Here is a 13,311-nt window from a genome sequence, read left to right as displayed (position 1 = left end):
AAGGTGGCAAGAATATAAGGAAGATCTGTGTAGGAAGGATAATAATATCGGGGATAGATTTGACGGTGTGGCCAGTGAGCTAGAGCCAGACATCCTGAAGAGTGAGGTTGAATGGGCCTTAAGAAGCATTGCTAATAACAAGGCAGCAGGAGATGACGGTATCCCAGCTGAACTGTTTAAAATCTTGCAAGATGATGCTGTCAAGGTGATGCATGCCATATGCCAGCAAATTTGGAAAACACAAGAATGGCCAACAGATTGGAAAAAAATCAACTTATATCCCCATACCAAAAAAGGGAAGCACCAAAGAATGTTCAAACTATTCAACAGTGGCACTTATTTCACATGCCAGTAAGGTAATGCTCAAGATCTTGCAAGGTAGACTCCAGCAATTCATGGAATGAGAATTGCCAGATGTATGAGCTGGGTTTAGAAAAGGCAGAGGAACTAGAGACCAAATTGCCAATGTCCACTGGATAATGGAGAAAGCCAGGGAGTTTCAGAAAAAACATGTATTTCTGTTTTATTGACTATTCTAAAGCCTTTGACTGTGTGGATCATCACAAATTGTGGCAAGTTCTTGGTGGTAGGGGGATACCAAGTCATCTTGTCTGCCTCCTGAGGAATCTGTATAACGACCAAGTAGCAATGGTAAGAACAGGCCAGGGAACAACAGACTGGTTTAAGATTGGGAAAGGAGTACAGCAGGGTTGTATACTCTCACCTTACCTATTCAACCTGTACACAGAACACATCATGCGACGTGCTAGGCTTGATGAAGTCAAGGCTGGAGTTAAAATCGCTGGAAGAAACATTAACAATCTCAGATATGCAGATGATACCACTTTGATGGTTGAAAGCGAGGAGGAGCTGAGGAACTTTATGATGAAGGTGAAAGAAGAAAGCGCAAAAGCTGGGTTGCAGTTAAACCTCAAAAAAACCAAGATTATGGCAACCAGCTTGATTGATAACTGGCAAATAGAGGGAGAAAATGTGGAGGCAGTGACAGACTTTGTATTTCTAGGCGCAAAGATTACTGCAGACGCTGACTGCAGCCAAGAAATCAGAAGACATTTACTTCTTGGCAGGACAGCAATGACAAATCTTGATAAAATAGTTAAGAGCAGAGACATCACACTGACAACAAAGGTCTGCATAGTTAAAGCAATGGTGTTCCCCGTAGTAACCTACGGCTGCGAGAGCTGGACCATAAGGAAGGCTGAGCGAAGGAAGATAGCTGCTTTTGAACTGTGGTGCTGGAGGAAAATTCTGAGAGTGCCTTGGACTGCGAGAAGATCAAACCAGTCCATACTCCAGGAAATGAAGCCAGATTGCTCACTTGAGGGAATGATATTAAAGGCAAAACTGAAGTACTTTGGCCACATCATGAGAAGACAGGACACCCTGGAGAAGATGCTGATGCTAGCGAAAGTGGAAGGCAAAAGGAAGAGGGGCCGACCAAGGGCAAGGTGGATGGATGGATGATATTCTGGAGGTGACGGACTCGACCTTGGGGGAGCTGGGGGTGGCGACGGCCGACAGGAAGCTCTGGCGTGGGCTGGTCCATGAAGTCACGAGGAGTCGGAAGCGACTGACCGAATAAACAACAAAACATGTATATGCCGTTTCTTCTCAAATATAGTGACACAAATATCTCTTTTTATGTAGCGACTCAAGCATCTTTCTTTTTCTACATAATCCATATGCCTTCTCTTTATCTCCCCCCTCTCCCCTTCCCCCTCCCCCGAGCTGAGGCGACAAAACAGTGACGCCCGCGACTGAGGCAACGCAGACCGGGCGCAAGGCGGAAGGCAGAGCTTGGCTGGCGCGGGGCAGCGGCACCATCACCACCGGGCCATTTGACTGACAGAGAAAGAATGTGGGCAAGGAACCGCCGTTGCGCGGCGGCGGCGCTGACCGTTGCTCTGGTATCAACCGCCGCGCCGCCGCGCGCCGTCAAAAGAAGAAGACGAAAAAGAAGATCCAACAGCGCACTTTCGAATCTGGGCGCGCGGAGCTGGGGGGGGGGAGGGAGAGGAGGAGTCACGCGCAGCTTCACAGCTGTGGCACCCTGCACTCTGTTTCGCACCCCCCCTTCCCACGTTGCTTACACAGCTACCTCCTCCTACCCCCCACCCTCCGGCGCTTTCTTTCCCTCCGCCGCTGTTCCTTCCAGGCTCTGCCTGTCAGTGTGCCTCCTACGTGCGTTCCACTTGGTACGGCCCACCTGGAAGATCATGGCGATTGACGGTAAGTAGGCCAATAACGGGCTCCTCTCCTCTTGAATAGCCCCCCTCCCCCTCCCTTCACCTGGGCAAGCGGGCACGGGGAGCGACAGGGAGGGGCGAACACCGCCGCCGGGGGTGGGGGAGACTCCCTGAGGGGAGGCGACAAACCAAACATAAATAAGGGGGACGATGGTTGGTCCCGGGCTACTCCCGGAGTGCGCTACAGATCCGTCGGTGAGGGGGCAAAGGGGCGCTCAGGCGGGTTTTCCCTGTGGTGCCAGGCGCTGTCACAGCCCGACCATACCGGCAGCTGCTGCCTCCGTGGACTCGAAGCTGCTCCGGCTGCAGAAAGCGAGAGACAGCCCCCCCCCCCCCCACACACCTCCAGTATATACACACAGAGATATAATATTGGGCAAAGAACCTAGCATTAAATGGGTCTAGTGGGTTTGTTTTATCTCGTCTCCGCCTGTGTGTATATATGTGCTTTAATAGATGACTCTAATAGAAATATAAGAATTAATCATCTCCAGAATAGCAGTTGCCACACCAACCCTCCCCATTCTTTACCATTTTACTTGTGAGTTATAACACACACACACACACACACACCCCTCCAGTGCCACAGGCAGTGCATACTTTGGGCTAGAGGTGCATGAAAAAGAACTGGGGCAGATGAAGAGGAATAACCATTCCTTTTTACAAAAATTTTCCTCAGATCCCCAAACCCCCTTGCTGCAATCCCATATTTCACTGCTTTAAATGGCCGAGGTAAATAAATCAGTATCCTAAGTCCCTCCTTCCCAACCCCGTTTCTGCACACAGTTCACTTCAGTGTGTGTATCTGTTTTGTAGTTGGAAACAGGCAATATTCACCCCCCCCCCTTTGTTGTTGTCTGCCTCATCTCCTGCTGGTGGTGCTCTCAGGCCTTAGATACAGCTTGTTGTTGTGTGTGAAGTGTTTCCAAGGTCTGTTGCTCTTTTTTTTTGCACTATTTGAATTAGAGGGTTCAAAACCCCCGAGTGAGATAGTACATCATTTCTCATTAACACACACACGCCATCATGCTCCATTCCAGAGAAGACTTGGGAAAGAGAGTTTTAACAGGTGATTCACAAGTTTAAAAAAGCTACCAAAGGAAGCAAGCATCACCTCCTTTTCCACTTCCTAAGGAATGTGGTTGTCTTTCTGAATTCGGTGCTCTTAAAATATACACTTTACTTTTTGTACTCTTATGTAAAAAGAGTACTCAGTGCTGTTGGTTAATACCTGGGGAAGTTGGAAAAACGAAACAGTTGCTAGATGAGCTGGAAAATGGCTTTATTAATACCTTCAATTATTTGGGAGAAGCACAGTTCTAACATTTCCTGTATTGATTTATTTGTACTCTCTGTCTGTAGCTAAAGTTTTTCTGAAAACTTTGTCCCTTTTATTAGTTGTTCTCCATTCTATCCTTTAAAAAAGTTGGTTGTTTTATACATTTGGCATTCACTTTTATATAATTAGTATCCTGACAGCTTTATCCAGTATTATCCCTGTTTAGTTGGACTTCAGTGGGGGTTTAGATGGGGTTTACTCTCATCTAACTGTGCATAGGATTACAATCTGAATGAGGCCCATACCATACAAACTCCTATTTGCAAACTGTTACACTTTTGATAAAATCTGCATGGGGCCACCTATAATGAGATTTGTTCCTGCTTTTTAGCATCACAAGTGGTAATAGAGAGTCTCTATATAGTTTCTAAAACAGTGTACTGAGATAAGCTACATGTTATTGGAAACAAATATTGTTTAGAAATACATTATTTCATAACTACCTAATTGAAGAAAAGCCTACATGAGACAAATTAATGCTTTATCTAACCCAGTATCCTGTCTCTGAGAGAGACCAGTTCTATATTATTGGGAAATGTATAAAACAGGACATGAATGGAGTAGTGCAGTCTCTGTCCATCACTTTCAGCTAAAGGCTGTCTGATATTTTGGTCTGTTTCAGAAAATGGTTGTATGTCTTGATCAACTTAAGAAATGGCCATTACCATCTTTATTGGGGGTTGGACTTGATGGTCTTATAGGCCCCTTCCAACCCTACTATTCTATGATCTATGATTCTTTTATCCTTGTTAGTATATCTTGTACCCACTGTTTTTTTTTTCTTAAATGGGGGAGACTGTCATACAAATGTCTGAATACATGATAGATCTGAAAATATTTTAACTGTTACTCGAATTTATCATCTCACATTTAATAATGAACAAGGGAAGGCATATTTATATGTTTGAACATTTTGTCCTCGTTATATGTCTTGTGATACTTTCATCCTTCTTTTAAAGTGCCCTCACTAGAGCCAAACTTTCTAAAGATCTCACCAACTAATAGGGATTTATGAAAAGTCCTAAATAGAATGTACATTTTAAAAAGAAAAGATTAAAATCTTGTAATATCCATGAACTGTTCTAGGTATTAATTCCCTTATTTGGAATACAAGAGAAATATGTTTCACAGCTAAAGATTATACAGATGCTCCTCTCCTTTTATGGTTTTATATCATACTTTTGCTGCTGTTTTTGATAAACTTATTCCTTATTATTAATTATATTTTCTCACTGTGTGTACCAGGTGTTGGTCCATAATGAATTTGTATGTATTAACACGCTTTTTAATCAATTGAACCAAATTAAATTTGGGAATTGATCTTAGAACTGAACTTGGATCTACTGAACTTGGATAATTACGAAACTACGTGTATGTGTTTTGAATAAGAAGCGTGACAATACAGAGTTTTGAACATCCAACATCCAAATGTGAAAACAGATATTCTAGAATGGGTGGCAGAAAAATGTATAACCTAAACATCTTTGGTGCGATACACCATCAGACCTCATAGAAATAGTTGGTTTGTTTACCATACGGTGGGAGCAATCCTATGGCTGCTAGACAGCGGCTAGACGGCCATAGGATATCTGGTTTTCTGGGAACTGACCTTGGAGCTCATGCTTCAAGGCCAGTTCCCGGAGAACCGACCTCCCCCACTTCTGCGCTGCCTCAGAGGCAACGTGGAACAGCCCTGTCCTCCGCGCTCGCAAGAGGAGCGCAGAGCTGCCAAAAAGGGGCGTTCCAGGGCAGGAAGGGCGGAAATGCCTGTACGACAAATCCAATGTATCGTACAGCAGCCTCCTTCCCCACTCAGCCCTCTTGTGGCTAGACAGCTGCAATCGGCTGTCCAGCTGAAAATGCAGGGCAGAAGAAGGGTGGAGAGAATAATCCCCTCCATGCTTCCCCTGCCCTGCTTTGGATAGGCGGTCACCTCCGAGTTCGGAAGCGGCCGCCTATCTGAATAGGATTGCGCCTTAAATTGGTGATCAGTTTGCTTTAAATAAATGTACTTTTTACAATGTCAAATGGTGTCTATATACTATTTGTTTAAAGCAGGGGTGCACAAGCCATGGCCTGTGGACTGCATGCAGCTCCTCAAGACCTTAACTGTGACCAAGTAGCTAGGTAATTTTAGTCACTGGACTTAATGATCTTATGCATCCCCAACTCCCTTATATGGCCAAGTGTATTCTTCAGTTGTGAAGCAAACATTTCTCTCCGGTCCCCACAATTGCCATTTCATGCTTTATAACTGCTTCTACATTCCTGATACGTTAAAACAACAAAACTGTTTACCAACCCTGATTTTTAAAAACAAACAAAAAACTCTGAGCATGTGCAATTTTGCATGTTAAACTCCTTTAAATCATAGCATCGTCATGACTACAGGTATAAAATGGAGTTTGCTTCTGTTGCCATCATCTGCTGCTCTTTGGGTGGTTCCTTCCTCCCTCAGGGCTTTGGCCCCTGGGCTTTGGCCCCAAGGTCCAGCCCTAGCTGCACCACTGTCTGTGGAGGGGCCCCTCCCCCATTATCACCACAACTGTTTAAAACATTAAGCGGGAAACATTAAACCAAAGGGAAAATGAGATCGGAAGAGAGAACAGAAAAAACTGAAAGAAGAAAAGGTAAATCTATGGTGCTCTTGCTTTTTAACTTAAAGTGGGGGGGGGGATATGTGGATTGGGGTTTGCCCTGTGGCTAATGAGGAGTGTTCTGTGGTGTTTCATGCAAGGTTAAAAATGAAGAGAAACTAAGTATGGAAATAAATGGAATGATTTTGCATTACTAGATCTGTTTGTCACAATGTGCATGTGTGCATGTGCATGCAAGCACATGTGTGGCCCCTGACCCCCAAACTAGCATCACATGCGGCCCTTGGGGCCAAAAAAGTTGTGCGTGCCAATCAATGTTAAATGGTATACACCATTGTATAAACTAGTGGTGGGGAACATGTGGACCTCCAGAAGTTGTTGCAGAGCAACTCCCATCAGCCCTAGACAGGATAGCCAATAGTGCGGGATGATGGGATTTGCAGTCCAACAACATCTGGAGGGTCACACATTCCCCATCCCTGGTTTAAATCAATATACATCAGTGTTAGGATTAATATAGTATAAATGATAACTTGTGGAGAGTATAAGAAATATTTTTAATCTTCCTCAGTGAAGATAAGTTTATCAACTTTAATTTTATACTCAGTCTCATTTCAGGCACAATGCCATTCCATTCCATTGCTCTACCACAGTTAGAAGTCAAACCATAGTTTGTTCTTCCAGAAGTACAACAGACAATCCATGGGTTCAAGCTGCTTGTCACTTTCCTTCCTCTCAGCACCTAGTTTTCTAAATTCGTAAGTTCAGTCTTATGTCCATGGAAGTGCAGCAATGGCTGTTACTCTGCTCTGTCGATTCACCAAACCATGAGCCCAAACCCTGGCTTGCAAACTCTTCAAAATATGGTTTGTGAGTTTAGTTTATTGGCCAGTCATAAATTTCAGACATTATGCAAAATTATTGTTAAGCTTTCTTAACCATAGTTGCATGTAGAGTCATAATTAAGGTCTTAATGCTAAAGTACTTACAGTTCTGAAGATGGTTGTTTCTAAATAATCGTATTTGTTTCCAGAAGATTAAAAAACATCTTTGGGTCAGATTTGATTCAAGAGTATGTGGAAATTTTGAGGTACTATAAATGTCACTGAAATGCAAAATTTAGGCAACATATTTACTTATGGCTTCGTTTTTGAAGGCATAAATGGAGGAAGTGAGTTACTTTGTGGTCTTTTTGATACCAGGTGAAGACCATTTTATTCTCATGCTTTTTGGCTGTTCAGTTTGGGTAGTATTCAACAGGATGCTTACACCCTGCCAGTTCCATTGCACAAACAGTGGGTATCGCCAATTGCGTTGCATGAGCAAGACCCACCGCTTATGCAAGGGAGATTTAGTGCTTCCTAGGAGAAGCTCTGAAATGAGCAGAAATGCTCATGTCTGGAAGGAGGCAGGTGGGCAGAGCTCCTTTATGTGAGCTCCGCCGACCAGCCTCCTTCCTGAAATGAGCATTACTGCTTGTTTTGGTTTGCCCCAGAAGTACTAAAGTGCCATTGCGCAAGTGATGGGGGCTTCTTGTGTAATGCAGTCAGCAGGGACGGAAGTGCCCTGTTGGATTCTGCCCTTTGTTTTTAAAATGTGTGTTCCTGTGCTTTTAGATCTTTCCCTGCTGGTAGTTTTTACTCTGGTTTTATTCTGTTTTAAACCTTTAAAGGTTTTTATATTATGTTTTATCATGTTGTATTTTAGAGTTTTAAGTTTTGTGAACTGCCCAGAGAGCTTTGGCTACTGGGTGGTTTTAAATGTAATGAATAAATACTTTATATATAGCAAAAGAACTTTGTTCTATACTTCTGGAAGTAATGCTGAGCCTGGGATTGCTAAAGATAAAGGATTGGATCCAGACTTAGCCATACTTAGAGTAGATGTCCCATATAAATGTGTATAGGATTGTAGTCTTACCACCATTTACACTGTGGTGGCTCTAATATTGTAGGCATCTATTAGATAGTTCCTGTGCCATCAGTGTGACACATGCCTCTTTGTTCCCTTCCTTCAGAGGCTGTGCAGTCCCCACACCCTCCAATCCTGGTGTGTACATTTCCTAGAGTTAAGGTGCAATCCTATGCATGTTTAGACAGAAATAAGTCCTACAACTCCCAGCATCCCCCAACCACTCATGCTAGCTGGGGAATGTTGGGAGTTGTAGGACATATTTCTGTCTAAACATGCATAGGATTGTACCCTTAAACAACAACAATAATACACAGAGTACTCCTCCCTCACAAAAAGGAAATAACTTGTCTCCCTAGCAGCAAATTAACTTAGTTCCCACTTTCCCCTTCTCTCTTGTAGGAATGAGACAAGTCAAGGCCACTGGCATTGGATGAAGCTTGCAAGTCAAGCACACAGGAGACAAGTGATTTTAATTTAACCCAGATAAGCGCATTAAGGCCCTAGTACAGAGATCCAGTCAGTCACCAGCACTGGCTACATGATCACAGCAGGTGGAAAATGTGCCATTGTGGTGATGGAAATATCTGCTATATCCATAATTGTCCAGTTCACACATTATGTTTGCCCATGGAAACACATGCCTAGGAATGCCCATATGTAGAAAAATGTATTGTGTGAAGTGGCCCTTCGTTAACCAAACGTTTGGGGAAAATGAAAACCAGTTTATGTTGTTAGGATTTTTCCTCTGTCCTTAGCAAAAAGGCTCCCAGAGGAATATAGAAAGCTACCTTATAGTGACTGGGTTTATACATTTGCCATGGCTCATCATGGTTTATTCAAGCCAGGACGAGCTGCAGCGCCTGCCGGTGTCATCTTGAAAATTCAAGCTGCACCATGTAGTGTCATCTAAACCTACTGGGAGTGGGTTGTGTGAGGGTTAAACAACCCTTGCATAACCTTAAAACAGGCCATGGATTCTGTAAGGGTTGTTTAACCCTCGCACAAACCACCCCCACCAGGTTCAAAGAACACAACAAGCTGTGGTTGTGGCTTGAATATTCAGGATGGCCATTGGCATGCACCGCAGCCCACTGTGGCTTAAATAAACCATGATGGGCTGTTTGATCATGCAAACAGGCCCACTGCGTCAGACCATTGTTCCATCTATCCCAGTATTGTTGATACTTGTTAGGTGATGGTTCTCCAGGTTTTCAGGCAGGAGCTTTTCCTGGCCTTCCTGGAGATCCTGGTGATTGAACCTGGGACCTTCTGCATGTAAAACATATGGTCTACCACTGAGCTACAGCCCCTCCCAGTCACTCCAGACCACCTTACAAAGATCAGGAGTAAGACAATCCCTGCCCTCAGCCTTACTATCTAAAAGGGAAAGGGGATGGGGAGGGAGGAGGAAAAAAGCAAGCTCAGAAGCCAGTTCTTATAGCAACCAGCCTGGATGAAAATAGTTTAGGTAGCCTGATGTAATGTCTGCCACCAGACTTATTGAAATTAATGGGACTGCTGGGAGTGATGAACACATTTTGTAATACATGTCCTATATCACAGTCATATGATATAGCACAGTATTGCAGTCATCCACGAATCCACTTGCCAGGAATGAGTGTACCCAGCCGTCTGGTGAGCTGAACACCCAGCATCACACAGATGTCTATTTTGCAGGTCCCATTTCCACAGCAGTTTTTGAGCAGGTAAGAAACTGCAGGAGCCCCTCCTATCAGCATGAAAGAGACTCCAACTGTTTCTTACCTTCTCCAAAGCCTGCCCAAATGAGAAATGACACTGCCTCTCTCCCAAGCTCTGTCTGCATGCTTGAGGACTCAAGGAAGGGAAGCTATCCATATCTTTGAGTCCTTGGGAGGAAATATTTTCTGTTCTAATTCAAATTAGTTGTGGCTGGGCTGAACATCTCGACTCTTCTAGTGGTAAAAGCAAATACTCAGAAACCAACCTTTGAAAAAATATTTAAGATCTCATGCCATATTTCAGTAATTCACAAAATAATCATTTACAAAACAGGAAGCTTAGCATGAGTGCCAAGACAGTTTTTACAAACTCCACCGTTTGCAACTCCTTCCCAATGCCCAAGAATGAAATGAACTCAACTCACAAGTTACACTGATTTATATCATCTGTTTACTTCCTTTCATCCAACCTAGTATTCGGTCTTAAAGCAACACCATTTTTATTTTTAGAACCCCTATTAGTGGAGTACTCTATCCTTGGCTCATAAGCCAAGCCAACATTTGTAGACCCCTGAGTATTGCAAAGGTGCTAATGGTTTTTGACTGGATTACCTGCTACATGTAATAACTCATTTTCATCAGCTGGAAATTTCATTCTGCCAGGCAAAGCACTTTGTATAACTTAAAAGCTTACCACTTAAGTGCCAAGTTAAGTTGTCCCAATATAAGGTATAATTTATACTTTGAATCGCATGTAAAATTGTCTATGGCAGTAGAATAAGAAGTTAAGAACTAACTTTTATATTGCAATTGAGTTTTTAAGATCGTTCAAATAAGTAAAAAATAATATCACATAATCATCAAAGCCTGCCTAAGAAGGGTTAAGATGAGTTATCTTATTGCAATATGTTTTATACAGTTTTTCTACTTCTTAATCCTCTTTTTATGAACAGGTGGAGAAAGAACCTGTGGCGTACATGAACTAATTTGCATTAGAAAAGGTAAACAATTCCTTGAAATACTTTAATTATTTAACATTTGATTATTTATAGTGGATGTTTTAAATAAGTCTACAAAGGTTATAAGCCCACAGAAAGTTGTAGTAGCCTCCTTGACCATATGTAGATATTTGCAGTACATCAGTAGTCTGAAAGAAAAATAGAATACAATTTTCTTGCCTGGTTGCATAATCACTAATCACATGCTATCAGGTAAATGGCTGTTTATTAAATGTTGTATTCAAATTTCAAAGAACTTTCTACTTGTGCTTCACAACTGTATCCCGATATTGTAGGCCTATTTCAGTCCAAAAATCCAAACTTCAAGAATAAGCTGATGGGACCTGAGCTAGCAGTCACTGACCAAAAAAGAGATCTTGGGGTTGTGGTGGACAGCTCAATGAAAACGTCAACCCAGTGTGTAGCTGCTGTGAAAAAGGCGAACTCCATATTAGGCATAATTAGGAAAAGAATTGAAAATGAAACAGCCAAAAATAAAATAAATCTGCCCTTACACAAATCTGTGGTATGACCATACTTAGAATACTGTATACAGTTCTGGTCACCACACCTAAAAAAGGATATTGTAGAGCAAACACTCTTTTCCAACAGCACAAGAGGCGACTCTACACTCGGACATCACCAGATGGTCAATATCGAAATCAGATTGATTATGTACTTTGCAGCCAAAGATGGAGAAGCTCTATACAGTCAGTAAAAACAAGACCTGGAGCTGACTGTGGCTCAGATCATGAGCTTCTTATCGCAAAATTTCGGCTGAAATTGAAGAACGTAGGGAAAACCACTAAACCATTCAGGTATGACCTAAATCATATCCCTTATGAATATACAGTGGAGGTGATGAATAGATTTAAGGGATTAGACCTGGTAGACAGAGTGCATGAGGAACTATGGACGGAGGTCCGTAACATTGTTCAGGAGGCAGCAACAAAATCCATCCCAAAGAAAAAGAAATGCAAGAAAGCCAAGTGGCTGTCTGAGGAGGCTTTACAAGTAGCTGAGGAAAGAAGGGAAGTGAAAAGCAAGGGAGAAAAGGGAAGATATATCCAACTGAATGCAGATTTCCAGAGAATAGCAAGGAGAGACAAGAAGGCCTTCTTAAATGAACAATGCAAAGCAATTGACGAAAACAATAGAATGGGCAAGACTAGAGATCTTTTCAAGAAAATCAGAGATCTCAAGGGAACGTTTTGTGCAAAGACAGGCATGATAAAGGACAAAGAAGGCAGAGACCTAACAGAAGCAGATGAGATTAAGAAGAGGTGGAAAGAATAGGCAGAAGAACTATACAGGAAAGATCTTAATGTCCCTGATAGCCATGATAGTGCAGTCACTGAACGTGAGCCGGACATCCTAGAGAGTGAAGTCAAGTGGGCCTTAGGAAGCATTACTAACAACAAAGCTAGCAGAGATGACAGTATTCCAGCTGAGCGATTTAAAATCCTAAAAGATGATGCAGTTAAAGTGCTGCACTGAATATGCCAACAAATTTGGAACACTCAACAGTGGCCACAAGACTGGAAAAGGTCAGTTTACATTCCAATTCCAAAGAAGGACAATGCCAAGGAGTGTTCAAACTACCGTACAATTGCGCTCATTTCACCTGCCAGCAAGGTTATGCTCAAAATCCTACAAGCTAGGCTTCAGCAGCATGTGAACCAAGAACTACTGGAAGTACAAGCTGGGTTTCGAAAAGGCAGAGGAACTGTTTCGAAGAGGCAGAGGAACAGAGGAGATCAAATCGCCAACATTCACTGGATCATGGAGAAAGCAAGAGAATTCCAGAAAAACGTCTATTTCTGCTTCATTGACTACGCTAAAGCTTTTGATTGTGTGGATCACAACAAATTGTGGCAAATTCTTAAAGAGATGGGAGTACCAGACCACCTTACCTGTCTCCTGAGAAACCTGTACGAGGGTCAAGAAGCAACAGTAAGAACTGGACATGGAGCAACTGATTGGTTCAAAATTGGGAAAGGAGTATGACAAGGCTGTATATTGTCGCCCTGCTTATTTAACTTATATACAGAGTACAACATGAGAAGCGCCGGGCTGGATGAATCACAGGTCGGAATTAAGATTGTCGGGAGAATTATCAACAACCTCAGATACGCAGACGATACCACCCTAATGACTGAAAGCGAAGAAGATCTAAAGAGCCTCTTGTTGAGGGTGAAAGTGGAGAGTGGAAAAGCTGGTTTGAAACTCAACATTAAAAAAACTAAGATCATGGCATCTGGCCCCATCACTTCCTGGCATATAGAAGGGGAAGAAATGGAAGCAGTGACAGATTTTACTTTCTTGGGCTCCAAGATCACCGCAGACGGTGACTGCAGCCATGAAATTAAAAGAGGCTTGCTCCTTGGGAGGAAAGCTATGGCAAACCTAGACAGCGTAGTAAGAAGCAGAGACATCACCTTGCCGACAAAAGTTCATATAATCAAAGCTCTGGTTTTCCCACTAGCAACGTATGGC

The 13,311-nt window shown here is 42.8% G+C and overlaps 1 protein-coding gene across 1 annotated transcript in view; it reads left to right on the top strand.

Annotated features, from left to right (window-relative positions):
• The first annotated feature begins 2,013 nt into the window (after positions 1–2,013).
• The window catches only part of SYT14 (synaptotagmin 14), a 153,002-nt gene continuing 141,704 nt past the window's right edge, over positions 2,014–13,311 (top strand). The window contains exons 1-2 of the mRNA XM_084828890.1: positions 2,014–2,250; positions 10,771–10,818. Coding sequence (XP_084685016.1) covers positions 2,238–2,250; positions 10,771–10,818 — 61 coding nt within the window. The 5' untranslated portion in view covers positions 2,014–2,237. The remainder of the gene's footprint in view (positions 2,251–10,770; positions 10,819–13,311) is intronic.

This window comes from Heloderma suspectum, chromosome 1, assembly GCF_057233095.1.
Source record: "Heloderma suspectum isolate Gila_16-S chromosome 1, 16-S_ref, whole genome shotgun sequence".
Lineage (NCBI taxonomy): Eukaryota > Metazoa > Chordata > Lepidosauria > Squamata > Helodermatidae > Heloderma > Heloderma suspectum.
The sequence above is the reverse complement of the archived record's forward strand: the minus strand, read 5'-3'. Positions and strand labels throughout refer to the sequence as shown.